General features: G+C 40.2%; 2 protein-coding genes across 2 annotated transcripts in view; both read right to left on the bottom strand.

Annotated features, from left to right (window-relative positions):
• LOC117516097 overlaps positions 1–8769 on the bottom strand; it is a 91987-nt gene extending 83218 nt beyond the window's left edge. Inside the window, exon 1 of the mRNA XM_034176990.1 lies at positions 8649–8769. The gene's annotated coding sequence lies outside the window, so the exon portion shown is untranslated. The remainder of the gene's footprint in view (positions 1–8648) is intronic.
• A 7945-nt stretch (positions 8770–16714) lies between these two features.
• uri1 (URI1 prefoldin like chaperone) overlaps positions 16715–27960 on the bottom strand; it is a 16346-nt gene continuing 5100 nt past the window's right edge. The window contains exons 4-11 of the mRNA XM_034175523.1: positions 27926–27956; positions 26835–26926; positions 26683–26746; positions 24126–24300; positions 23793–24024; positions 23430–23581; positions 18378–18618; positions 16715–17359 (exon numbers count right to left, since the gene is read on the bottom strand). Of these exons, the coding sequence (XP_034031414.1) occupies positions 17171–17359; positions 18378–18618; positions 23430–23581; positions 23793–24024; positions 24126–24300; positions 26683–26746; positions 26835–26926; positions 27926–27956 (1176 nt within the window). The 3' untranslated portion in view covers positions 16715–17170. The remainder of the gene's footprint in view (positions 17360–18377; positions 18619–23429; positions 23582–23792; positions 24025–24125; positions 24301–26682; positions 26747–26834; positions 26927–27925; positions 27957–27960) is intronic.

Below are 27960 nucleotides of genomic sequence, written 5' to 3'. Positions count from 1 at the left end.
ATCATTTCACTGATTGAGCTCATCAACCCAGTGGGATCCCAGGACTGTGCTCAGGCAACATCTGGGCTAAGGGAATTAAGCCCTGAGCTTACACAGTGGCAAGCGAGGCACCAAGAACACCGGACATCTTCTAGCCCATGTGCACATTAGCAGGTAAAGTCACCTGAAACAGGGTGGGGTTTTCTCTTCTTGTGGCCTTTTTTTTTTTTTTTTTGGTGTGTGTGTATGTGCGCCTGCACCTGTGCATGTGTAAACCTCCACATCTGATCTCCCCCTACCCAAAAAAAAAAAATGAAAAAAGACTTCAGCAACATGGACATGTTCTACTATCTGTGTCAGATTTGGGCTACCTGCATTACATTCACATTACTGACTGAAGTGGCATAAATCAGATTAGATTTTTTTTTTTTTTTTATGAATTTGTTTGTTTGTTTATTCGCATGCAAGTGACATACATCAGTTTTGTTGTGTATTGTTTGACATGTTTCACACCAAAACAACAAAATGAAAAATCGGATTTAGTCGCTTCAAACAGTAATGTGAGGGTGATTCTTTAACTAAGGGCACTATTGGCCTTGTAAATGTAATTTCCACCACACCATTGCCTTACAATATAAAGCGCCTTGGGGCAACTGTTTGTTGTGATTTGGCGCTATATACATGTGCTCTGATGTTACTGTTTATCTCCATAGAAACTACCCACACAATCTTTCGTACAAACATTTTAAAGGGACATTATTGTTGTGGTGGAAATTACGGCAATAGTGTGGGACAACTACATTTCGTTTTAAAAAAATCACAACAGTTGTATGACATTGAATACCCCAATTATGTTTTGATTATTTTACTGATATTTTATTCAGAGATATTTTAAAACATTAGAAAAAACGTTTCTTTACCATTCATTTTTATCATTGAAGATCATAAGTCTGGGTGTGGGACAAGCACAAAACGACAATATTTGCATATAATGATGCTGAAAAAAGGTGAAAAAGTCATCATAGACTACTAGGACATCCATCCATCCATTTTCTTCCGCTTTATCCGGAGTCGGGTCGCGGGGGCAGCAGTTCAAGCAAAGCCGCCCAGACCTCCCGATCCACACACACCTCCTCCAGCTCCTCCAGGGGAACCCCAAGGCATTCCCAAGCCAGCCGAGAGATGTAGTCCCTCCAGCGTGTCCTGGGTCTTCCCCGGGGCCTCCTCCCAGTGGGACGTGCCCGGAACACCTCTCCAGCGAGGCGTCCAGGGGGCATCTGCAAAAGATGCCCGAGCCACCTCAACTGACTCCTTTCGACGTGGAGGAGCAGCGGCTCGACTCAGAGCTCCTCCCGAGTGACCGAGACTAGGACAAATTTCTTAAAACACTTTCATTGTAAAGATAACTATAAAAGTGTGAAATTTCCCCTTTTTTCTTTTTTTCATAAAATATGATCAAGGGACATAAAAGTGCCCGTAGTCTAAGAATCACCCATGAACGTAGTCTAGTTTACCCTACTTTGTGATCAATTTTGATTTGTTTTGTTGACATTCATGTTTGAATACTTGAAATAAGTATGCAAGTGGCCTAAATCTACAACCTACAACCCCAATTCCAATGAAGTTGTGACTTGTGTGAAATGTAAATAAAAAGAGAATACAATGATTTGCAAATGCTCTTCAACCTATATTCAATTGAAAGACAAGATAAGACAAAGACAAGATATTTAATGTTCAAACTGTTAGACTTTTTTTTGTTTTTGTGCAATTATCTGCTCAATTTGAAATGGATGCCTGCAACACATTTCAAAAAAGCTGGAGCATCAAAAGACTGGGAAAGTTGATGAATATTCAAAGAACACCTGTTTGGAACATTCCACAGGTGAACAGGTTAACTGGAAACAGGTGAGTGTAATGACTGGGTATAAAAGGAGCATCCCCAAAAGGCTCAGCCATTCACAAGCAAAGATGGGGTGAGGATCACCACTTTGTGAACAACTGCATGAAAAAATAGTCCAACAGTTTAAGAACAATGTTTCTCAACATTCAAATGCAAGGAATTTAGGGATTCTACTACCCCTGGCAAAAATTATGGAATCACCGGCCTCGGAGGATGTTCATTCAGTTGTTTAATTTTGTAGAAAAAAAGCAGATCACAGACATGACACAAAACTAAAGTCATTTCAAATGGCAACTTTCTGGCTTTAAGAAACACTATAAGAAATCAGGAAAAATAATTGTGGCAGTCAGTAACGGTTACTTTTTTAGACCAAGCAGAGGAAACAAATATGGAATCACTCAATTCTGAGGAATAAATTGTGGAATCACCCTGTAAATTTTCATCCCCAAAACTAACACCTGCATCAAATCACATCTGCTGGTTGACATTGACCCTATGTGTCTTTTTGCAAGGAATGTTTTCACAGTTTTTGCTTTATGGCAAGATGCATTATCATCTTGAAAAATGATTTCATCATCCCCAAACATCAGAAAAGTGTCCAAAATATCAACGTAAACTTGTGCATTTATTGATGATGTAATGACAGCCATCTCCCCAGTGCCTTTACCTGACATGCAGCCCCATATCATCAATGACTGTGGAAATTTACATGTTCTCTTCAGGCAGTCATCTTTATAAATCTCATTGGAACGGCACCAAACAAAAGTTCCAGCATCATCACCTTGCCCAATGCAGATCCGAGATTCATCACTGAATATGACTTTCATCCAGTCATTCACAGTCCACAATTGCTTTTCCTTAGCCCATTGTAACCTTGTTTTTTTTCTGTTTAGGTGTTAATGATGGCTTTCGTTTAGCTTTTCTGTATGTAAATCCCATTTCCTTTAGGCGGTTTCGTACAGTTCGGTCACAGACGTTGATTCCAGTTTCCTCTCATTCGTTCCTCATTTGTTTTGTTGTGCATTTTCATATTTTGAGACATATTGCTTTAAGTTTTCTGTCTTGACGCTTTGATGTCTTCCTTGATCTACCAGTATGTTTGCCTTTAACAACCTTCCCATGTTGTTTGTATTTGGTCCAGAGTTTAGACACAGCTTACTGTGAACAACCAACATCTTTTGCAACATTGCGTGATGATTTACCCTCTTTTAAGAGTTTGATAATCCTCTCCTTTGTTTCAGTTGACATCTCTCGCGTTGGAGCCATGATTCATGTCAGTCCACTTGATGCAACAGCTCTCCAAGGTGTGATCACTCCTTTTTAGATGCAGACTAACGAGCAGATGTGATTTCATGCAGGTGTTAGTTTTGGGGATGAACATTTACAGGGTGATTCCATAATCTATTCCTCAGAATTGAGTGAGTCCATATTTTTTTCCTCTGCTTGGTCTAAAAAAGTAACTGTTACTGACTGCCACAATCTTTTTTTCTTGATTTCTTATAGTGTTTCTTAAATCCAGAAAGTTGCCATTTGAAATGACTTTAGTTTTGTGTCATGTCTGTGATCTGCTTTTTTTCTACAAAATTAAACAACTGAATGAACATCCTCCAAGGCCGGTGATTCCATAATTTTTGCCAGGGGTTGTATAATCTACAGTCCATAATATAATCAGAAGATTCAGAGAATCTGGAGAACTTTCTACACATAAGTGGCAAGGCCGAAAACCAACACTGAATGCCTATGACCTTCGATCCCTCAAATCCCCCACTGCATTAAAAACTGACATCACTGTGTAAAGGATCTTACCGCGTGGGCTCAGGAACACTTCAGAAAACCAATGTCAGTTAGCACAGTTCGTCGCTACATCTACAAGTGCAAGTTAAAACTCTACAATGCAAAGCGAAAGCCATACATCAACAACATCCAGAAACACCACCGCCTTCTCTGGGCCTGAGCTCATCTGCAAAGTGGAAAAGTGTGCTGTGGTCTGATGAGTTCACATTTCAAATTGTTTTTGGAAATCATGGACGTTGTGTCCTCTGGACAAAAGAGGAAAAAGACCATCCAGATTGTTACCGGTGCAAAGTTCAATAGCCAGCATCTGTGATGGTATGGGGGGTGTGTTAGTGCCCATGGCATGGGCAACTTAGCCTACTGTGATGGCACCGTCAATGGTGAAAGGTACATCCAGGTATTGAAGCAACACATGCTGCCATCCAAGCAATGCCTTTTTCAGGGACTTCCCTGCTTATTTGTTACAACAGCGTGGCTTCGTAGTAAAAGAGTGCAGATTGGCCTGCCTGCAGTCCAGACCTGTCACCCATTGAAAATGTGTGGCGTATTATGAAGCACAAAATATGACAACGGTGACGCTGGACTGTTGAACAACTGAAGCTGTACATCAAGCAAGAATGGGAAAGAATTCCACCTACAAAGCTTCAACAATTAGTGTCCTCAGTTCCCAAATGCTTATTGAGTGTTGTTAGAAGGAAAGGTGATGTAACACAGTGGTAAACATATCACTGTCCCAGCTTTTTTGAAACGTGTTGCAGTCATCCATTTCAAAATGAGCAAATATTTGCACAAAAACAATAAAGTTTATCAGTTTGAACATTAAATATCTTGTCTTTGTGGTGTATTCAACTGAATATAGGTTGAAGAGGATTTGCAAATCATTGTATTCTGTTTTTATTGACATTTTAGATAGACAGACAATAGAAATATTTACATTTTAAACAACATCCCAACTTCATTGGAATTGGGGTTGTATTTGGTTTGGTATGTTCTCACTACCCAAAACACATGAAATCTATGTCTCATTGAAGCAAAGGGGCGGGGGGAGATTAATTTTTTTACCACTGTCAGAACAGTAAAATCTGATAAAGATCACTTATAAAAATAAATGTGAAGCATCCAGACAGGAAAAAAATGCAATAAAATCACAGCAGGAAAAAAAAAATCTGGTTGAAGGTCAATTCAACTGGTAATGTGAACACAGCCCACCTTGTTTCATTTCTGGGTGTTTAGAGACCAGACACACCAAAAAATAATCATGATAATAATTTATGAGAACATTTAGAACTAATCTACTTTGATAGAACAGGAAAAATTTGCAGACGGGAGGAAAACATGTCTCTCTGTATCACGCTGGTCCTCCCCGTCAGTGCACTCCTCCACCTCTGAACTGAATTGCTGACCTCGCTGCCTTTCCTGCTCTGGGTCTTGACTTTCTAACAAACCCACGTGGCTTCAGACCTAAAGGTGAAGTGCTTGAGTTGCTCTCTCCGTCCTGTGGAAAGGATTCTGCTCGTGTGTGTTGGCAACACAGGCAAGTGTTTAATGTAGCAGCTGTTAGCCTGGCGGATTTTCACTAATCACTCTCTCCTGATTACTCTGATGAGTGTATGATGCTCTTAAATAATCAACCGGCAAAGAAAAAAAAAAAAAAGAAAAGAAAAATAATTATCATCGTCTCCCTAAGTAGTGCAGCTGCACCCGCCTGCAATAATTACAACTAGAACAGGGTGCCTTCTCTCGTCACTTACAACCACTTATTATTAGAGATAACGCTAATTGGTGCGGCGGTGGGTGACAATTCTTCATGGGGTTCATCATAAAAAGCCAAACCTTGAAAGTTATGGCACATTAGAGGTCTTAGAGCCAAGCAGTGGTATTAAACAGCGCACGCCGGGACGTGTTGATAATCTGAGCCAGGGGAGTAGTAGACGGCCTCGCCGCCATGCCCTCTCCCCCCCAGCCCCTTCCCCACCCTAACTCCTGGTACCAGCCTGGCAGACACAATTAACATTTTCATAAAAACAATTCTCTGCCTCCAATAGTCCGGTGTAATTTGTTTTCCATCTCTGTTCATTAATCATTGTTTAAATCGGTGAGCCATCCCCTTCCACTCTGCCATCTGCACTCAGCTGTGTTACAGATATGACACCTTCCCCCTTAATAGGACCTGACAGCCAAGAGATGAGGGCTGTGCAACAAAAAATAAATAAATAAATAAATAAATAAACAGCTTCCTGCACCTCGCACACTGCCAGCAGGTGAGACTGGGCTATTTAATGGCTTCTGATTAATCTCAAAGGCAAACAACATCACACCACTGCACTATAATGGTGTGCAACACAACAGTATGCAGTCACACGCCGCCGCGTTAGAAGAGCGTGTGCATGCAAAAGTGGTGCAGAAATGATTTCAAACAGTGGAAATGCATTCCACATTTTGGTGAAGTTGTTGAGCATATCAACCCCCCCGCCCCAAACCCTCCTCTAGTTAAATTAGTGCAGTGTTCTTACACTATGCTATTGTTTTCCTGGAATTGGGAGCAAGGTTATTAATTATTCACTGTTGTGTTCTCATATGAGGGGGCTATGCTTTTCACTGCGTTGCCTCATAGCTCAAATACTTAAGGCCATGTTACTCCGGCAATTTTCACCAGGCAACATCACACAGACGTTATTATCACAAAGCAGAGACACTTTAGGAGATTAAAAGTTTCCTGAAGAGTTCGAACGGCTGCAAAGGTTTCAGAAGCCTTCAGAGTCGTGCCGGTCCGCGGGGAAATCCAAAATCAAATAACTTTTTGCCTCACTGTTTCTTTCAAGTGATTTTGAGCTTAAATCTGGATAGTTTCAACATTTATGCCGGAGGAAATCCTGCTCGGCTCGGCACGGCGGGGAGACGGTGCCAAAAAGTTCATCTGGCCTTTTGATTTCGTCGTGGATTACAGATATTCAAATCATGTGCCTCGTGTTCACACAAGTGCTTCTATCGGGGGAGAAAGTTGCCAAGTGGAGCTTTGTCATGTAATCCGTGTGAATATACACCGGCATAATGAGAAAACGGCTGTGGTGCTCCAGTCAGCACAGTGCATGGTTTTGATGAAACACACAAATCTTTTTCTACAACAAGTGCTTCACTCTGTGTTTTCACTGTTTTGAAACAGTAAGATGTTTCCTGGAACAACCACTTCATTTAGTGTTTTGAGTGTCTCTAAAAAGTGACTCTGAAACGTGACACTGGAAAGGTATGCAACAATTGTTTCATTTTGTATTGAATCGTTTCCTGAAGCATTTGTTTTGGTTTGGGGACGCTTGAAATTGTTTTTTTTTTCTTTACTTTTTGGGAGGGAGTGGAATCCCCACTATCCATTTGACAGAACCATTGTGGTATTTCAAACATTATGAAATGGGAAATCATTTTCTAAAGTATTTCTTTCACATGCAGTTCTGACCACTTCAAAACAGTGAATCCTTTTCAAAGCAATTGTTTTTTTTTAAATCACAGAATCCTTTCCAAATGTCCAAAATTCTAAATCCAAATTTTGTTGTATGTATGTACAATGACAATAAAAGCCTTTCTTCATTTTGAATCTACAGTTTTAGTGTTTTGAACATTTCAAGCAGTGAATAATTTTCTAAAGCAACTGCTTCATTTAAAACATCAACTTGATTTCTCGGGCCATTGTTTCATGTAGGTTTTTGCAGCATTTAAAAATAGTCAATCATTTTCTGAAGCAATTGCTTCATTTGATGTTTGGAGGATTTTAAAACACTGAAACATTTTATTAAGCAAATGGTTTGTATTTTGAGAATTTTAATAAACCGAATCACTTTCTCAAGCAATTACTGAATGTTTTTTTTTTTTTTTTTTTTCAGTATTTCAAAACTGAATCATTTTCTGAAACAACTGGTTAATTTTGGTTAATTCTGTGTATGGAACAATTTACATCTGTGACTCTCGTTCTTCGGCAACTAGTTGAAGATATTAAAAAGCCTTGTTCCTGTTATCGCTGTGTGGTGAACATTTTCAGAAGGGTTTAAACCCCAAATTCCCCCTCTAGCTACATGTGTGCAGCTTGTGCACAGACCCAGCTGCAAAGCACTTTCAACAAACCACTCAACTCTTGATTTTCGGGGGCTTCTAACAAGGACAGCAGCAGTAAATGATGTGTACATTCAAAGCTGAATATTTCATGTTGATTGATCGCAGTGACTGCCACCCACCTGCTCCTCCTCCTGTCCCACCGGAGCTGGCATGAGGAGAATTCAGTAATTGAGAAGAGCAGAGCATGGTCTCTCTTTGCTCACATATGACAGATGGGGCATCATCGCTTCAAAGGAGAGCATTTGGAAACAGGAGGAAAAGGGGGGAAAGGGGGGGGGAATAGAGGGTGAGGGCAGCTTTCACAGTGGCTGTGCCATTTTGTACAGGTGACAGTAAAAAGTAGCAATAAATGAATGAAAAAGAGTGCTCTGTGCAAAACATGGAAACTCCAAAAAAAATTAAAAAAAAATCTTGGTAATATTATTAAAGGGTGCAGAATGATGTCATATATGTATGACATCATATACAAAGTTGCCAAGTAGAACTTCATTGAACAAAGACAACCTGACAACTTCGCTTATATATAAGGATGAGATTTTTTTTTTGTTTGTTTCTTTTGTAATAGTAAGGAGACACTAATAGACAAAAAAAAAATGTGTGTGTATTGCAATTCAAAATGTGTGTATTTCAACTGAATAAAAAGTAAACAAAATTGTGACCCTGCTGTTTACTTCATATTGATAAACCAGAAAAATCTGAATTGGATTTCATTGTCAAGTCACCTTTTAGTCCTCGTCACGAATTACTTATCGTCAAAAAAAATAAAAAAATAAAAACAACAGCGGCACGCGAGTGACAAACTTAAACTCACACTTTCAACAAATTAACTCCAGCAAATCTTTCAAATAAGAAAAATAACTAAAATTCTTACCTGTCCTCTTCGAGGCGCGGAGGAGGACATGAGGAGGTGACAGCAGGAGTTCAGCGGAGAATGATGTTCAGCTGCATGAATGAGTGACGCTTCTCCAGCACATAGTCGGACCCGGATTCCTCTCTAATCACCCTCTCGACAAAAATAAAAATTCAAAAAGACGCAAACGCGCGCGTCAAAACGACGGCGCGCGCTTTTCTGTAGTAATTCCGGCTGAAGAAAGGAGTCGTGCAGTCTTATCAAAATTACTCGGCATACTTCGACATGTCACTAAGTCGTATGTCTCCCTCCTCTGGCTGCCGGTGTGGACGCGGAACAGCCTGGCACCGTGCGTAAAATGTGCGCCGGCGTCTCCAGGGCGCAACTCTCACCAGCGTTATGCGGGATTATCCACGGAGTGCTTTTATGTGGTTTGAAAACACTTTGTAGTGTTGTGACTTCGTCTCTTCTATAGCAGAAAACAAATATTATTAATTTATTTAGTTTTTCGAGTAGTTCTTACTTTATTTTATCAAATGCGTATTTGTTTCACCTTTATTGTATCATTATTGTATACATAATTATACATGTATTATAAGGAATTCCCTTTTGTGTGTATTAATCTAGTGAATCTGCATGTGATTAATATATATTTGTCATTATTAAGACATAACTGATGGGACTATTTATTTAATGTCTACAACTGCTGATTTATAAATCTGAAGTGTCTGTTTTATTTATGTCTAAAATAAATTTAAAAAAAAATCTAAACTAATGGATTCGGGTTTGCAGATGAAGCCTTCCTGAGGGAGTTTAACGGGTAAAAATGTGCAAAAATTGGTTTTTAATCAACCTCTCCCTGTTATAGAAAAGTTTGGGTTTCATGCCAAACAGTAGAAAATGGTTCGTTTTAGATTGTGAAGGAGAGGGGGCGTGGAAAGCAGCAGCAGATTGTTTCTCCAATAATGCCACATTGTTGCCATGACTTTAAAGGGGTCATACTGTGCAAAATCTATTTTTAATTAATATTTTATACTTAAATATGGCCGAGGTTTCATACTAAACATAGTCAAAGTCCCACAAGTCTCACACTATTTCTGTAAACACCAGCATACCAAAAGCAGAATTTAAGCATAAAATGGTTTGTTTTAGACTTATGTGACATGTGTCATGGAAAAACAGTCGTGTTAAGCCTGCCAGACAGTTGCTCCTGTCCAAAAGAAGATGAGGCACCGCGGCAGATTGTTTCTTAGATGTGCAAAAAGAGCTCTTCCAAGATGCGCTAGCTCAGTGTCTATGTTACACTGGCGGATCTAAATGGGGGGACGGGGGGTTAGAGGGTTTAACTACCCCCCCCTCCCCAAAGTGAGCCAAAAATTAAATGGCAATGCTACAACTTGCCAGCCAAAAGACAAAACATCCTCAAGGTCCCACAGTTCCATGTCTGTGCATGTAGAAAGAGAAAGAGCTGAAACAGCTGGTTTTACTCTTCTGTGACATATGTAAAGGAAGTCCATGACTGAACTACTGTTTGCCCTGAGACACTCTCACTGATCTGATCTGCACTCAGTTTGACACGTCCTCGTGTTCTGTAAGAGAGCTGGGGAGATTAATCCTGTAAAAGGGGCGTGGCCAGCAACAGGTGCATAATATGACCTCTATAATGTACAATGAGCTGTGTTTAAATGTAAAGAAAAGTTTGAATCTGAATTTGAATTTGAGGAGACGAAGCAGGAGGACAAGCCAGATTAAATGTATTAAATTAATACTTTCTATAACTCAGCTGTAACTCAGCCACATGAGGTGTGCAGCCAGTACACTCTGAGTGCCCATCCCAAGTTTGGATAAATGAGTAGGGTTGCATCAGGAAGGGCATCCATCCTGCGTAAAACAAGCCAACCCAACCATGCAGGCTAAAAATTGAAATTCCATACCAGATTGGTCGTGGCCCAAGTTAAAAACAACAGGTGCTATTTCCCAACAGGGTGCCGGTGGAAATTGGGCTACTGCTGGGTGAAGAAAAAGAAGAGAAGGAGAATGTGTCCACAGACAGTGAGAGAAAAGGAAAACTAGAACAGCTGAAGTGAGAGTCGAAACATTGAATGTTGGCAGTGTGACTGGTAAAGGGAGAGAGCTGGCTGATACGATGGACAGGAGAAAGGTGGACAATTGTGTGTGCAAGAGACCAGGTGGAAGGGAAGTAAGAGCAGGAGCATAGGTGGTCGGTTCAAGTTGATGTATTATGGTGAGGATAGGAAGAGAAATGGTGTTGGGGTCATCTTAAAGGAAGAGTATGTTAAGAGTGTGTTGGAGGTTGACTGTCTGACGGGGTGATGAGTGTGAAGTTGGAAATTGAAGGGGTGATGATGAATATCATCAGTGCATATGTCCCACAGGTAGGTTGCGAGATGATGGAGAAAGAAGATTTTTGGAGTGTGTTAGATGAGGTGGTGGAGAGTGTGTCCAAGTATGAAAGGGTGGTGAGAGGAGCAGACGTCAATGGGCATGTTGGCGCAGGGAACAGAGCTGACGGAGTAATCGGTAGATATGGTATCAAGGACAGGAATGAGGAAGGACAGATGGTACTTGATTTTGTAAAAAGGATGGAAATGACTGTGGTGAACATGTACTTTAAGAAAAGGGAGGAGCACAGGGTGACATATAAGAGTGGAGGAAGGTGCACACAGGTGGACTACTTCCTGTGTAGGAGATGCAAGCTAAAAGAAATTGGAGATTGTAAGGTGGCGGCAGGAGAGAGTGTAGCTTGACAGCACAGGATGGTGGTTTGTAGGATGACTTTTAGGATGACTTTAGGTTTGGCAGGTTGACAGATGAGATCAGACAGGAGTCTCCATGAACTATGATGTTTGCAGATGACATTGTGATCTGTAGTTAAAGAGCAGGTTGAGTCTAGCCTGAAGAGGTAGAGATATGCTCTGGAGAGATGGGGAATGAAAATCAGTAGGAGCAAGACTGAGTGCATGTGTGTGAATTAAATGGAGCCCAGTGGAATAGTGCGGTTACAAGGAGTAGAAGTGGTGAAAGTAGATAAGTTTAAATACTTGGGATCAACTGTCCAAAGTTATCAAGAGTGTGGTAGAGAGGTGAAGAAGAGTATGCAGGTAGGGTGGAATGGGTGGAGAAAGGTGGCAGGGGTGATTTGTGACTGAAGACTATCAGCAAAAGTGAAGGGGAAAGTTTACAAGACAGTAGTGAGACCAGCTATGTTGTACGGCTTAGAGATGGTGGCACTAACAAAAAGACAGGAGGCAGAGCTGAAGATGTTGTGATTTTCTTTGGGAGTGACGAGAATGGACAGGATTGGGAATAAACATATATCAAAGGGAAAGCTCAGTTGGGACAGCTTGGAGACAAAGTCAGAGAGGTGAGATAGAGATGGTTTGGACATGTGCAGAGGAGGGACACAGGGTATACAGGGAGAAAGATGCTGAAGATGGAGCCACCAGGCAGGAGGAGAAGAGGGAGGCCAAAGAGGAGGTTCATGGATGTGCTGAGGGAGGACATGCAGGTGGTTGGTGTGACAGAGGAAGATACAGAGGACAGGGTGAGATGGAAATGATTGATCTGCTGTGGCGACCCCTAACAGGAGCAGCCGAAAAAAGACAGTTTCTGCACTGTGAGTAAACTGTATGTTAATTTGTTTATTTCTGTAAATCTTTTTTCATCTGATGTTTGCATCTGAGTCTTTTTGGGAACCTCCATGTTTATTTTTCAACGTATTAAAATCTGAGCTCTTTGGGTCTGTTTTTCAGGATTTAAGATCTAAAAAAAACAACCAAGCCACTGCTAAGTTCATATAATAAAAGTTGATGGTTATTGTTATAGTCAGTTAAATGTTTTAGCAGTTTGTTGTTGTCACACTTCGCTTTTCATTTGGTGGATTGGCTGTTATCAAAACTAACTCCTGGATCAGTTTTGTCGACTCCTGGATGTAGGGAGTAGTTTTTTTTTACATATATTCAAACTGTAGTGAAGTCGAAACACCGCAAAAACGTTTATCTGACATTGTGAGCTAATACCCCTTACCAAAAAATAGTACTGATAAGTATATAAAAAGTAAACTAGAAGTATACTTGAAAGATACTTGCATATACTACTTTTTGGTAAGGGACAAGCTCCCCTGTCTCTCTCTGATCACCTGTCTGGACAACAATACCTGCTCTGATACTTCATCACACCACTCTTAAAAATCCCCTATAATCCCCGAAATGTAGATTTTGCATGTTCCGGCTCATTAGACAGTTTGTAAGTTAGATTTCTTTGAAATGCAATTTGTTCCATTTTCCAACACAGGCTATACCTACACAGCTTAACCGACAAAAGTCCACTGATCTGTGTCTCACCAACACAACAGAACATGTTAAGCATTGGCTAATCTGTCTCATGCTACCTGGATTTTCATATTGGAGAAATAATCCTGATGAAGGGGCGGGGGAGTGGGGGGGGGGGGGGGTGCTACAGTCACCTCTGGACCTGTTTAAAAGCTGCTTATTAGAGACCTGCACTCCCACTGAGCAAAACGAGTAGAGTGATGGAGCTTTCAACTCACCAACTGCAACTTTAAGATGCTTGTGTGAAAATAAAGTACAGCGCTATACATGAGTTACCCCACTTAATATTAAAAAAATAATTTCCAAACACAATAGGAAAAAAGACATGCTACAAAAGCATCTAGACTTTACAATTGTGATCTTGTGTTTTGACATGACTGTCACTGAACTATCAGGCTTTCTGTCTGATTTCTTTGAGCTGTTCTTTTCAGGGGGCAGGATGATTGAATGTATGATTAGATGATGTTCTTGTGTCCATCCCAACTTCTCAGTGATGCATTTCATTTGAGTTTTATGGGCTCATATTTCCAGTATAGACTTTCTAAATATTTGTTTTGATTGTTCACAGAGGAGGTAACTGGAGACCGTGGAATCGAATGACCTCGGTAACAGCAGAATGGATATATAATCTCGGAGCCACTGCATTGTGGAACCGCTACAAAGTACGTTTTCAGCAGTGGACTTTAAAAGACAGGTTGAAGAGTACATAGCGTTCAGTGTTAGAAATTATGTTTAAAAAAAAACACAGGAGATTTTTCAACATTTTTCATAAGTTTCATGTAGTGGTTCCAAGATCGCTGGTTCCAGGGTCGCGTGGTCCTGAGGTCTCTAGAAACCCACCGAAGAAACACTGACAACTTACACATAGTGCAATTATTGAAAGGTGATACAATTTTGAATCATTTATTGCACAGAGGTGTACTAACTCCTGTTATATACTGTGTACGGTATGCATAAAGTATATATAGCTACAGTTTGTAAAGTTAAATAAATAAAAAATATATGTATTAACAATGGTTTAGTGGTTAGCAGTGTTGCCTCACAACAAAAAGGTCATGGGATTGCTTTCCTTTCTGTGTGGAGTTTGCATGTTCTCCTTGTGTCTGCATGAGTTCCCTCTGGATGCTCTACCTTCCTTCTACATCCAAAGACATGCAGGTTAGGTGAATTGGAAACTTTTAAATTGTCTGTAGGTGTGAATGCGTTTGTTTGTCTATATGTGGCACTGTGATAGACTGTCCAGGGTGTATCCTGCTGTACGCCCTATGTTTGCTGGAATAGGCTCCAGCTCCCCTTGACCCTTAATTGGAGTAAGCTGATGTAGAAAAAAGGATATACTGTATATTAACAAGTGGCTGTGATTGGAGAAATTTTGCCAACAACCTTTGTCTGTTGCTTCACCAGTTACACCTTTATTGTAGAGTGGCACATAGAAAACAAATGGTGGTGTACTGGTATGGAGACATTTCTTCACAGCCATGGAAGCTTGCAACACTTTCACAGTTGTGAAGGAGTCTTGGTGGCTTCCCTCACAAGTCTCATTTGTGAACTATACATAGGTTTTTGAAGATGGGCTGCCACCTATGCAACCTTTGAGGATACAAAGTTGGACACTCCAGCAGGTGATTTCTCTTTTTAACTTCACTTTGAGCAGATGGAATCAGTTAATCAGTGAAAACACCTGCTCGAGTCAGTGGCTGCAAAGAAAACCGGCACCCTCTCGGCCCTTTCTGGAATCAGTTTGACATGCTTTAACCATAGGTGTCAAACTGATTCCAGAAAGGGCCAAGAGAGTGCCAGTTTTCTTTGCAGCCACACACTCCAGCATTTGATTTCACTGATTAACATCACTTTGAACAGATGGGATGAGTTCATCAATGAAATCACCTGGTGGAGTGGGTGGTTACAAAGAAAACCTGCACCCTCTCTGCCCTTTCTGGAAGCAGTGTGACATGCTCTAATCCCACTTACTGTAGTTCAGGGTAGGGGGGGGATTGGAGCCTATCCCAGCAGCCATTGAGGACACCTTGGACTTGGGCTGACACATACAGTTGTGCTCAAAAGTTTACATGCCCTGGCAGAATTTTTGCTTTTTTGGCCATTTTTAAGATAATATATGAATGACAACACAAAAACTTTTGTTTCACTCATGGTTAGTGGTTGGGTGAAGCCATTTATTGTTGCTGTGTGCTACTTCAGATGTAAAATCAGCGGGATGTGGTTGTATTCCAGCGTATGTATTTACAGTAAAAAATAAGGCCCTTTGCCAGCTCCCTTGTTTGTACTCGGGGTTGCCACAGCAAATCAGAGGTGGATCTCCATATTTAATTGGCACAAGTTTCATGCCAGATGCCCTTCCAGACACAAACATTACATGGAAAAATGTGGCAGAGGTGGGATTTGAACCCAGAGCCTTCTTCACCGAAACCAAGTGCACTAACTCCTATGTATTTCACTTCACTTTTTCCACTTTTATGGCCTTATTCCAAAATGGAGGAAATTCATTTTTGCAAAGCCATTAAAAAAACAACTAAGAAATCACATGCATGTAAGTATTCACACTTTTTGCTCAATACTTTGTTGATGCACCTTTGGCAGGAATTACAGTCCTAAGTCTTCTTGAATATGATGTCACAAGCTTGGTACACTTATCTTTGGGCAGTTTTGCTCATTCCTCTTTGTAGCACCATCAGGTTGGATGGGGAGCATCAGTGCACAGCCAATTTTAGATCTGAGTGTCCTGAAGCCACTCCTTTGATATCTTGGCTGTGCGCTTAAAGTCATTGCCCTGCTGAAAGATGAACGGCTGAGGTCAAGAGCACTTTGGAGCAGGTTTTCATCCAGGATATCTCCGTACATTGCTACATTCATCTTTCCCTCAACCCTGACTAGTCTCCCAGTTCCTGCCACTGAAAAACATCCCCACAGAATGATGCTGCCACCACCATTGTTCACTGTAGGGATGGTGCCTGCTTTCCTCCAAATATGATGCCTGGCACTCACACCAAAGAGTTCAATCTTTGTGTCATCAGACCAGAAGAGTCCTTCAAGTGCCTTTTGGCAAACTCCAGGTGGGTTGCCATGTGCCTTTTACTAAGGAGTGGCTTCCAAATAAACTTTTTTTCACATTGTCATTATGGGATATTGTGGGCACAATTTTGAGAGGGGGGGGGGGGGGGATTTCATCCATCTTGGAATAGGGCTGTAACATAACTAACTGGGGGAAAAAGTGAAGTGCTGTGAATACTTTCTGGATACACCGTATGTTTTTAAAGATGCGGATTAGTCAGCAGGGGGGCGTGAAGGGCAAAGACAGCGCAGGTGTTCCTTGCTATTGATCACCTCAGGAGGTGATTTCCAGAGATGATCAGGACTTGGAAGTTGAGGGGAGGAGCTCTTCAGTAAAAGCACCTGCCAAACCCAACGGTTAGAAAAAGAAAACCTGGACCGTCTAGGCACCTCATGGCACACTGTTGTCTGCTCCTGTGAGCTGCAAACAAATACGACTAAGTTTAATTAACAAGATCGTCTACTGGATTTTGGTAGCCTCACACCAAGACTGGCTGAATTTTAAGAGCCACATTAGCTTTGACCCCTTTGATGTAAATGCATGAGACTTTTTGGAGGATTCAGGGCAACATTGCCCTGAATGAGCTTTGCTTCACTCGTAAACTAAACAGATCTCAGTCAAGAGCAACTTTATATTTCCTTTAAGAAGAGAGAGGAACCTAAACGTAACCAAAAATTGTTTATTTTTCCTTTACTTTCCATCAATATCATTTTATTCACATGAAGGACATACACCTGACAGATGAACAGAAACTTAGAAGATGGCTACCAGTTAAGAAGAAGGGAAAAAAAGATCAGTAACTCATCCTAAGCAGCAAAGTCTAGAAAAGAGCAGCAGACAGGACGTATCCGACAGCAATAACCTAAAACACACTCCACAGAAAGTTGTGTCAATTATACTGCAGGAGTACATACAAAAAGAAACATTCACTCGAGCTCGGAGCTCATTAAAATGCAATATTACACACACAGCTGATTTTGTTGAAGCTGCTACTGTTGGAGGACACTCTGGATGAATAGAAACGTTCAGCTGAAAGAAAATAAGCTCAGAAATATTGACAGTTTGTCCACATAATCAGATGCAGAAAAAAAGATTGATGATATATATATCCAAGTGTTAAGTCACTTCTGTTGCAACCTTGCAGCTTTAAACTTCGACACCCTTTTCGAAATTTGCTGGGGTGGGGCGACATCAGGCGCCACCTCCTCCTGTTTCCTCTCAAGTATGGTCGGTAGAGTTGGTGGAGTAATGGTCAGATGGGGGATGCCTGAAGGCATCGGGTCCTTTTCGATCACTGTCCCTGAAAAGGCCTGGACAAGACAGAAAATACTGTTGACTGGGAACTGTGTGACAAATCACTAGCAACACCCATCGTTAGGCATCATCTAAACAGGAGTGCTGCTTTCTGAAGTTCGCAACAACACTGGTTATCATTCCTAACACCTGGTTACAAAGGTGCTCTGGTGGAAGGAGATGAATAAATGACAATATTAGTTCAGAAATATTTAACACTGCTCCAATCACATTCAAACTCTTTTGTGGGGGTGTCTCAAAAAGTGCCCCATTTCGTGACAATATCACAAACCCATAGATTGACTTTTTGTAATGCCATCACAAACTGCCGTGAGACTGTTGTCAAAACTACAGAACACGCAGGGTGCATGAGCACAATCAGCAACCAAAGGTTCTGTCTTTTATTGCTGTGGGGGCTCGATCTTACCAAAGTACAAATCCAACATCCAATTACCTCCTTTTGAAAACACTGGGATGGAATTATTTTGCTTATGGCACATGTTTAGATAGTGTACTACCATTGTGCGACATTTCCTTAAAACCCACTAATCAGTTTAGGAGGGGTTGTGCTGACAACACTCATGCACAAATGGACTGGAGATACACTTGGTTTTAAGTAGTATGTGGTTAAACCAAGTGACTGATTCCTTTTTTTTTTCTTCTTTTTAATAAGTCCCACAATTTGAAACGGCTGGACAGACAGTGTGATTTCTCTGGATTGGAATGAATTAGTCAACTATTTGATGACTAGTGAAAACTAGTCTTGGAGATTTCCTGATTCTTGGAAAAAAGTAATCATTGTTCAAATCAAGTGGCACTCTAAATCAACCACATTGAAAATGTGGACATAAAATTGTCCATATAAACTGAATATTTAAACCATAAATATTAATTACTTAAAACAGGTATCTATCTGTTTGAGACCAATTATTTTTGTTAGTGATTTAACATCAACCCCAGCATATTGGAATCGCCATGTCCGTTTCTTCAGACTCCAAAAAAAAAAAAAAAAAAACAGAATCAGGGGCCCTTTACCTCAAACCTGCTGGTGGGGTGCAGGGGGATCGCTGTAGGACTGTCCTCCTCTGCAATGCCGTCACTGGTGTCGCTGTGTGTTGTCTCATCATGACTGAAGCTACGTCCAATCATCCGTCGCTCTTCAAAGTCTGCTGCGCTACTCTCACTTGTATCGCTGCACACGCTATTCTCTCTACTGCGTGACTTCAAAATGGACTTTCTAGGGACGGGTTCCCCATTCTTTACATCTACGAACAACCTGACAAAAATAAATAAATAAAACAAACAACTATCACTGTCAGAGAACTGAGCTCAGAACTTAAACTGCTTTGGAATTAAATTTATCTGGATTAGTATTGATTTAATCTTACTCATCTTGAACTTTTATGGAAAACTGGATTTACACTACAGCTAAGTTATAGAAACCAAAATATATCCCTATAAACTTTCATAGTAATCCTAAAAACGATACATGAAAATTCAGTAAGGTAAGTCTTCTATAATATATTCCAATTCTAAAGTACAACTATACTAGTGTATACTAAGGTATATCTAAATATATATATATATATATATATATATATAAAAAAGAGAGTAGAATAGAAGAGTAGAGTAGAGCCACTTAGGTGCCTGGTCTTGAGAACCAGGGATAGTTATATGTATAAGATACGGTGCATCCAGAAAGCATTCACAGCACTTCACTTTTTCCACATTTTGCTATGTTATAGCCATATTTCAAAATGGATGAAATTCATTTTTTTCCCTTAAAATTCTACACACAATACCCCTTAATGACAGTGTGGAAAAAAAAGGTTTTTTAGTGTGTTGTAAATTTATTAAAAATACATAAGTATTCACAGCATTTGCCATGAAGCTCAAAATTGAGCTCAGCTGCATCATGTTTCCACTGACCATCATTGAGATGTTTCTAGAGCTTAATTGGAGTCCACCTGGGGTAAATTCAGCTGACTGGACTTGACTTGGAAAGACACACACAGTCTGTCTACATATAAGGTCCCACAGTGGACAGTGCATGTCAGAGCACAAACCAAGCATGAAGAAGTCAAAGGAATCATCTGTAGACCTCTGAGACAGGAACGTCACAAGGCGCAAATCTGGGGAAGAGTACAGAATCAGTTCTGCTGTTTTGAAGGTCCCAATGAGCATAGTGGCCTCCATCATCTGTAAATGGAAGACGTTCAGATCCACCAGGACTCTTCCTAGAGCTGGCCGCCCGACTAAACTGAGCGATCAGAGGAGAAGGGCTTTAGTCAGGGAGGAGAACAAGAACCCCATGATCGCTCTGTCAGAGCTCCAGCATTCCTCTGTGGAGAGAGGAGAACCTTCCACAACCCCAAGGCCCCCCTTGGACAGAAAACCCCTTGGACAAAAAAAAAAAAAAAAAAAAAAGACTGTCAAACACTGCCCCAAACACTGGTGGGGTTGAGACTTTTAAGTCCCCATTGAAAAACGCATTTGTTTTCTATTTTATATGATTAACAGATTGTTCACTATGCTTTTCATTTTTTTAAACTTTTCATTATGCTTTTAATCTTTTAATCATGCTCTTTGATCCTTGATTTAATTTGTTTTGGTTTTTCTTTGTTGAGTTGCTCCTGTGAAGGGCCTTGAGGTGACGTTGTGATTTGGCACTCTATAAGTTCAAGTTAAAACTATCTCTGCAGCAATCCAACAATCAGGCCTGTATGGCAGAGCGGCCAGACGGTGCCAAGACATCAAAGGAGTGCCTTCAGGACAACTCTGTGAATGTCCTTGAGTGGCTCAGCCAGAGCCCAGACCTGAATCCAATTGAACATCTCTGGAGAGTTCTAAAAATGGCTGTGGACCGACACTCCGCATCCAACCTGATGGAGCTTGAGAGGTGCTCCAAGCTGTTGTACACCAAGCTTGTGGCATCATATTCAAAAAGAATTAAGGTTGTAATTGCTGCTAAACGTGCATCAACAAAGTGCTGAGCAAAGGGTGTGAATACTTACATACATGTGATTTTTTTTCTTTTTTTCTTTTTAATAAATTTGCAAAAATAAAAAATAAATTTAAAAAGAAAACATTTTTTTCATGTGTCACAGAACACAGCCTTTAATGTCATTACACATATCCATATATACAACGAAATTTTTCATTATGGGGCTGCGAGTAGAATTTTGAGAAGGAGAAAAAAGAATTTCATCCATTTTGGAATAAGGCTGTAACATAACAAAATGTGGAAAAAGTGAAGAGCTGTGAATAATTTCCAGGTACACTGTATCAAAGCTGCCCAAGCTATTCCCTGATGCCAAAACCAGAACCATAGCTTTTCTACATGATTTCACTGAACCTTTTTTTTCCCTCCTTCACATCATTGACAAAACTCACAAGAACAAGACTGCCCCAAGGTGGACACTGACGCAATTTGGTCCAACCCAAAAGTATAGCTGTAAATTCACAATGCTGAATTGCAGTCCAACAATGACGACCCAGTGGAGATACATATGACCACGGTATTGCTTGAATTTAAAGAAGTTCTACACTGACACAGGCTAAAAATGACATTTAAAAAAAAAAAAAAAGTTAAGCTACAATGTTTAATGTTTTCCCATGTTATGTGTACAATAGGTTATAATTAACGACCAGTTAAAAAAAAAATCCTGGACTCTGATTGATCTGCGGCTCTGTTCATGAGAAAAGGGTTACCAACCCTGACTTCCCGAGCAATGTTGTGATCTTTGAGGAATTAAGGGATATCCTGATTGTACTACATGAGAAGCAGATTAAGGAATCAATTTCTGGGTTTGCAACTGACATAGATCAAGACTAAGATCCAGGCTTTCAAATGACTTCCTGGACTCATCCTGGACTTGTCCATGAGAAATATATCTGTGTACAGTCAAAGTGTTGAATTTGTAGAAACATTCATGTCTCTGGGTCCCTATCCTTTGAGGTTGAGAGATGCCTGGAAGAGCTTATGGAGTCATGACATTGCTGAACAGAGGTATTTGGCTATGCCAATGCAGTTGTATACAAAAGTTTGGGCACCCCTGACAATTTTCATGATTTTCCCTTTTAAATCATTGGTTGTCTGGATCAGAAATGTCAGTTAAATATATCAGGTATCAGACGAGACAAGACGAGACGTGAAATGAAGTTTCTAGTATTTACAGAAAGTGTGCAATAATTATTTAAACAAAACTGGGCAGGTGCATAAATTTAAGGCACTCATTTCCTCATTTTATTGATTTGAATACATTTAGCACTAATTATTGGAACACAAAATTGGTTTAGTAATCTCATTGACTCTTACACTCCTTACACAGGTGAATCCAGTCACGAGAAAGGGTATTTAAGGGGGCCATTTGCAAATGTTTCCCCTCTTTGCATCTCTTCTAATGAGTGGCAACATGGGAGCCACTAAACACCTCTCAAATGACCTGAAAACAAAGACTGTTCAACATTATGGTTTAGGGGAAAGATACGAAGTTATCTCAGAGATTTCAGCTGTCAGTTTCCACTGTGAGGAACATAGTGAGGAAACGGAAGACCGCAGTGGCAGGCCAAGAAAAATCTCAGATAAGCTGAAGCGAAGGATGGTGAGAACAGTCATAGTCAACCCATAGACCTGCTCCAAAGACCCACAACACGATCTTGGTCATGAGATGCTGTAATGCAGAGGAAGCCGTTTCTGCGTACACGCCACAAACAGTGTCGCTTGAGGTGTGCTAAAACACATTTGGACAAGCCAGCTTCATTTTCGAATAAGGTGCTGTGAACTGATGAAACTGAAATTGAGTTATTTGGACATAACAAGGGGCGGTATGCATGGCTGAAAAAGAACACAGCATTCCAAGAAAAACGCTTCCTCCCTACAGTACAATTGGAGGTGGTTTCATCATGCTGTGTGGCCAGTGCAGGTACTGGGAATCTTGTTAAAGTTGAGGGTCACATGGATTCCAGTCAATATCAGCAGGTTCTTGAGAACAATGTTCATGAAACAGTGACAAAGTTGAAGTTGCGCCGGGGCTGGATCTTTCAACAAGACAATGACCCTAAACACTGCTGAAAATCTACTAAGGCATTCATGCAGAGGAACAAGTACAATGTTCTAGAATAGTCATCTGTCCCCAGACTTGAATATTGTTGAAAATCTATGGTGCGATTTTAAGTGGACTGCCCATGCTCGGAAACCAACAAACCTGAGATGTTTTATAAAGAAGAATAGTCCAAAATACCTTCAACCAGAATCCAGACTCTCATTGGAAGCTATAGGGAGTGTTTAGAGGCTGTTATTTCTGCAAAACAAGGATCTACTAAATATTGATGTATTTTTTCTGTTGGGGTGTCCAAATTTATGGACCTGCCTAATTTTGTTTAAAGAATTATTGCACACTTTCTGTAAATACTATAAACTTCATTTCACTTCTCAAATATCACTGTTTGTCTGCTATATGATATATTTAACTGAAATTGCTGACCCAAACAACCAATAATTTGTTGTAAAGGAAAATAATGGAAATCATCAGGGGTGTCCAAATGTTTACATACCACTGTATTCTTGCAGGAGAAAGAAAGTCCAAAGTCTTTAGGGTCCTGGGGAGCTTCCTGTCTTACCATGTGGTTGCAGAACTTTGATGCTAAACAGTGACCTAAAGTGAGGACTTTATGTCTCTAGTACCAGGTCTCTTCAGAGACCTGGTACTAGAGACTAGAGAATAACCACTCCTCAAAGGAGCATTTATTCAGGTAAACTTAGATGAGGAGTATCATGTATTCTCTCCACTGACACGTAAGCTACTAATATTTTTTCAAAGTGCCATAAACCTCATAAATATGTAACCATTTAAGCTTAAGAGAATAACAGTCAATTCAACAGTGGAATGTGAGGTTGGAAGCATCCTAAACTCCCCAGACTGCTGATGGATTGGCTGGTAAAAGGTGAGGTTTGTTGTAAGAGTATTATGTTGTACTTGTTTCCAAAACATTTCACAGTGGGTAATTTTACACCACCAAGATGCACAAGATCATTAATTCTACAACAAAAATGATTTACTGCTTAGCCTTATTATATTGAATTACCTGTAAATATCTGCTGGTGTTGTGATTTTGTGAAGTTCATGGTGACAGTGTCCGTTACTGTGACTATTTTTCTTTTTCCTCTTTGAATGTTCCTTCTGCTCTTTTCTTTCGCTGTACTTCAGTGTAGTGTTTTTTCCTGTGTTTATCCTCACCTGAAACACAAGACAGGACATTGCTGATCAATGAAAACAAGAGAGCACACAAAGGACAAATAAATAAAAAAAAAAATAAAAAACATCCAAACAGAAAGACGAGACTACAGGCACATTAAACAGTAACTATGAAAAATTTAGAGGTGCGTCCCCCTCCCAATGAATTTTTAAGGAAAAAATAAACTGAAGTGCTGCAATTTCAGACTCTGACCTTCTTGGGTTCAACTGTGTGAGAGAAAAAGATGGTGGGCAAACAACTGGCTTCATGTTCGTCGTCTCCCTGCTTCTGGTCTCCACTGGGTGTCTCTTTACTAAGAGGAACAGAGAACCAGCTTGGGTCCTGACTCAGTCCATTTATCGGAGAATCTGCATGTTCCTCCTTCTCTTCCTCAGATGATGAGGGAGATGCATCTTCACCATTCACATCTGCATTGTCTAATAATCTGGGGAGGGAAAGGGTGAAGCCAAGCCACTTAAAAATTTACAACAGAATTTAAAAAAAAAAAAAATGCACACTTGTCGTGGGTACTGAGTTTTTGTGTACCTGTCCTGTTCATCTTGTAGCTCCTCCAGTTTCTCAAGTTCATCCAACCGAGCCCACAGTTCCTCCTCTGTCATTATGCCTTTTGTGCTCCCTGTGATCTCTGCTTCATCTTTTAGATCACACACACACTCCTGTTTGGGCTTAGACTTTGGTTTGTGAGCTATTCTTTGCTTTCCTGTTAAAGTCGACAAGATGGGAAGGAAATTCCTAAGACATTGTTTTAGGGTAAACTGATTTGACTGAAGAATTGCACAATGGCAAGTTTAGGGTAAAATACAGCAATTGAAAGTGCTTCATGGTAAAAAAAATTTTTTATATATATATATACATATATATACAACCCCTGGCAAAAATTATGGAATCACCGGCCTCAGAGGATGTTCATTCAGTTGTTTAATTTTGTAGAAAAAAAGCAGATCACAGACATCACACAAAACTAAAGTCATTTCAAATGGCAACTTTCTGGCTCTAAGAAACACTATAAGAAATCAGGAAAAAAAAAATTGTGGCAGTCAGTAACGGTTACTTTTTTAGACCAAGCAGAGGAAAAAAATATGGAATCACTCAATTCTGAGGAAAAAATTATGGAATCACCCTGTAAATTTTCATCCCCCAAATTAACACCTGCATCAAATCAGATCTGCTCATTGACATTGACCCTATGTGTCTTTTTGCAAGGAATGTTTTTGCAGTTTTTGCTCTATGGCAATATGCATTATCATCTTGAAAAATGATTTCATCATCCCCAAACATCCTTTCAATTGTCCAAAATATCAACATAAACTTGTGCATTTATTGATGATGTAATGACAGCCATCTCCCCAGTGCCTTTACCTGACATGCAGCCCCATATCATCAATGACTGTGGAAATTTACATGTTCTCTTCAGGCAGTCATCTTTATAAATCTCATTGGAAAGGCACCAAACAAAAGTTCCAGCATCATCACCTTGCCCAATGCAGATTCGAGATTCATCACTGAATATGACTTTCATCCAGTCATCCACAGTCCACAATTGCGTTTCCTTAGCCCATTGTAACCTTGTTTTTTTTCTGTTTAGGTGTTAATGATGCCTTTCGTTTAGCTTTTCTGTATGTAAATCCCATTTCCTTTAGGCGGTTTCTTACAGTTCGGTCACAGACGTTGACTCCAGTTTCCTTCCATTCGTTCCTCATTTGTTTTGTTGTACATTTTTCGATTTTTGAGACATATTGCTTTAAGTTTTCTGTCCTGACACTTTGATGTCTTCCTTGGTCTACCAGTATGTTTGCCTTTAACAACCTTCCCATGTTGTTTGTATTTGGTCCAGAGTTTTAGACACAGCTGACTGTGAACAACCAACATCTTTTGCAACATTGCGTGATGATTTACTCTCTTTTAAGAGTTTGATAATCCTCTCCTTTGTTTCAATTGACATCTCTCGTGTTGGAGCCATGATTCATGTCAGTCCACTTGGTGCAACAGCTCTCCAAGGTGTGTTCACTCCTTTTTAGATGCAGACTAACGAGCAGATGTGATATGATGCAGGTGTTAGTTTTGGGGATGAAAATTTACAGGGTGATTCCATAATTGTTTTCTCAGAATTGAGTGATTCCATATTTTTTTCCTCTGCTTGGTCTAAAAAAGTAACCGTTACTGACTGCCACAATCTTTTTTTCTTGATTTCTTATAGTGTTTTTTAAAGCCAGAAAGTTGTCATTTGAAATGACTTTAGTTTTGTGTCATGTCTGTGATCTGCTTTTTTTCTACAAAATTAAACAACTGAATGAACATCCTCTGAGGCCGGTGATTCCATAATTTTTGCCAGGGGTTGTATATATATATATAAAGGCAACAGGTAAAATAACGCAAATACTCCATAATTTTAGATATGAATAATAATAAAAAAAACCTCAACAACTGGGTTTATATCACGATGGGTTCCAGTCAAGTAGGTCAAATCATTTCATTCTGGCTTGTTATATTACACAGTGCCACTTAGTCAATCAAAATCTAGTGAGTTAAAAAAAAAAAAAAAGTGGATTTCTGACGTGCTTATATGCTGGTAAGGCCTTGATTGTCGGTGATTTCTATGTACACTGGAACAAGCTTGCCCTTCCTTTACGCCAAACCTTCTTGGCGATTTTGGGCATGTTTGTTTATGCAGGGTCCTGCTCATAGTGATGGAAATTCTCTTGGCTCAAGCATGGATGTGTCAGCTTATAGAGTTCTCCCTCTCATACTGTATATCTGTCCATTCTGACCCCCCCCACCCCACCCACACACATTTTTAATATTGCCATCTCGTCCTATGACTTTTTTTTTTATAATTGTTGTGACATCTACTCAATACACTTGGCCTGAAACTTTAACAGAACTTTGTATTAGATTGCCTGTGGTTCTTCACAGGTTGGCTCAGTGGACAGTCTTACTGTTAACTTCAACACAACACTTCTAGGTCTCTAGGTCTCTTCAACTACACTTTATGACATCTTAAACATGGACAGACAGTGTGTACCCCCCCCCCCCCATTGGCTGATGATGGCAATAATGGTAGGTAAAAGGTTTCCAAAAATACCTTTAACAATTACAGCATCGTTGCATTCAAGCTCTTCTCTGATGTCAATGTAGTCACCTTTGCTCTAAAGAGGAAGCAAAGTCAATTAGTTTATTTTTATATCTTGCAAAATATCTTATTTATGAAATAACCTTTAAAGTAATGCAACATACACTTGACATGGTTTCCAAATCTTTTGTAAACTCAACTCTGGTTTCAAAGTTTTTCATCGTCTTTGATAGATCATCGATTTCTTGCTTCACATCTGCAGAGAAACAGGTGAACAATCATCAAACTGTGCATTTGATACAGACAGAGACAGACTGATAAAACCCAAATGAGACATAACTGGCTGCAGGCAGTGAAAGATTTAAATACAACGATTAATGCAGCTGTGATAACTGGCTGGTAAACAGTTAAAATCTTAAATATGTTGTTGAGGGGGGCAGGGTTGGGGGGGGGTGGAAAAATGATGACACAAACAGCTCATAATATCTTCTGCCCTGAATACTACTTCGGATCATTAAATCTTCACAACAATTAAGCCCTTTTACTAATAGCAGCAGAGGGCCCTTGTTTCCATGGTGATCGGGAGCCCCTCCAGTCAGTGCATCAACTGGAAGTGAAGAAAGGTCAAACACAGAAGGCCTGACAACTCAGCCGCTGTCTGACACATTTCAGCTAGTCGTGTTTGTATTACAGCACTTAGCTCTGTAATAGCAGGGTGGGCCGGGTCAGCAGAGAGACGAGCAGGGGGGAGACAGACGGCTGCGGATGAGCTGTGGCAGCATATTTCTGCTTCACTAAACACACTAATAATGTTCACAGCAAAGATTGTTACTGGGGTCCATCTGACTTGATATGAGATTTTCAGACCTAAAATGTGCAGCACTGGATTTAGCTGCACGTAATCGATACCTTTTAGCTTTTGGTCCTTGGACCATCACACATGGAATAAAGTACCTTTTGCTTGTCTAAAATATGCATAACAGATCATGCTGAATAAACTGTGTTTAAGGTAAAGCCGAAAAGAAAAAGGTCTTAGAAGTACCCGTGCAAAGCACAGAAAGGTAAAAGTTCAGTTCAAAAATCTACAGCGAACGAACAGCAAAGTCATTTTGACATCAAGGGCGAGTAAGAATGGCCAAGACTTGATGCAACAACTCCCTCTGCTGGATAAAGAGTAAGCGACCACATTCACAAATAGCCCAATCCATTGAATCCCCCCCCACACACAGACATTTTTTCCATAAATAATACTCACATTTCATTCTGTGATCGACAATTTTCTGAGCCTGC

Source organism: Thalassophryne amazonica, chromosome 8 (assembly GCF_902500255.1).
Source record: "Thalassophryne amazonica chromosome 8, fThaAma1.1, whole genome shotgun sequence".
NCBI classification, from domain to species: domain Eukaryota; kingdom Metazoa; phylum Chordata; class Actinopteri; order Batrachoidiformes; family Batrachoididae; genus Thalassophryne; species Thalassophryne amazonica.
This window is presented reverse-complemented; position numbering and strand designations above follow the sequence as displayed.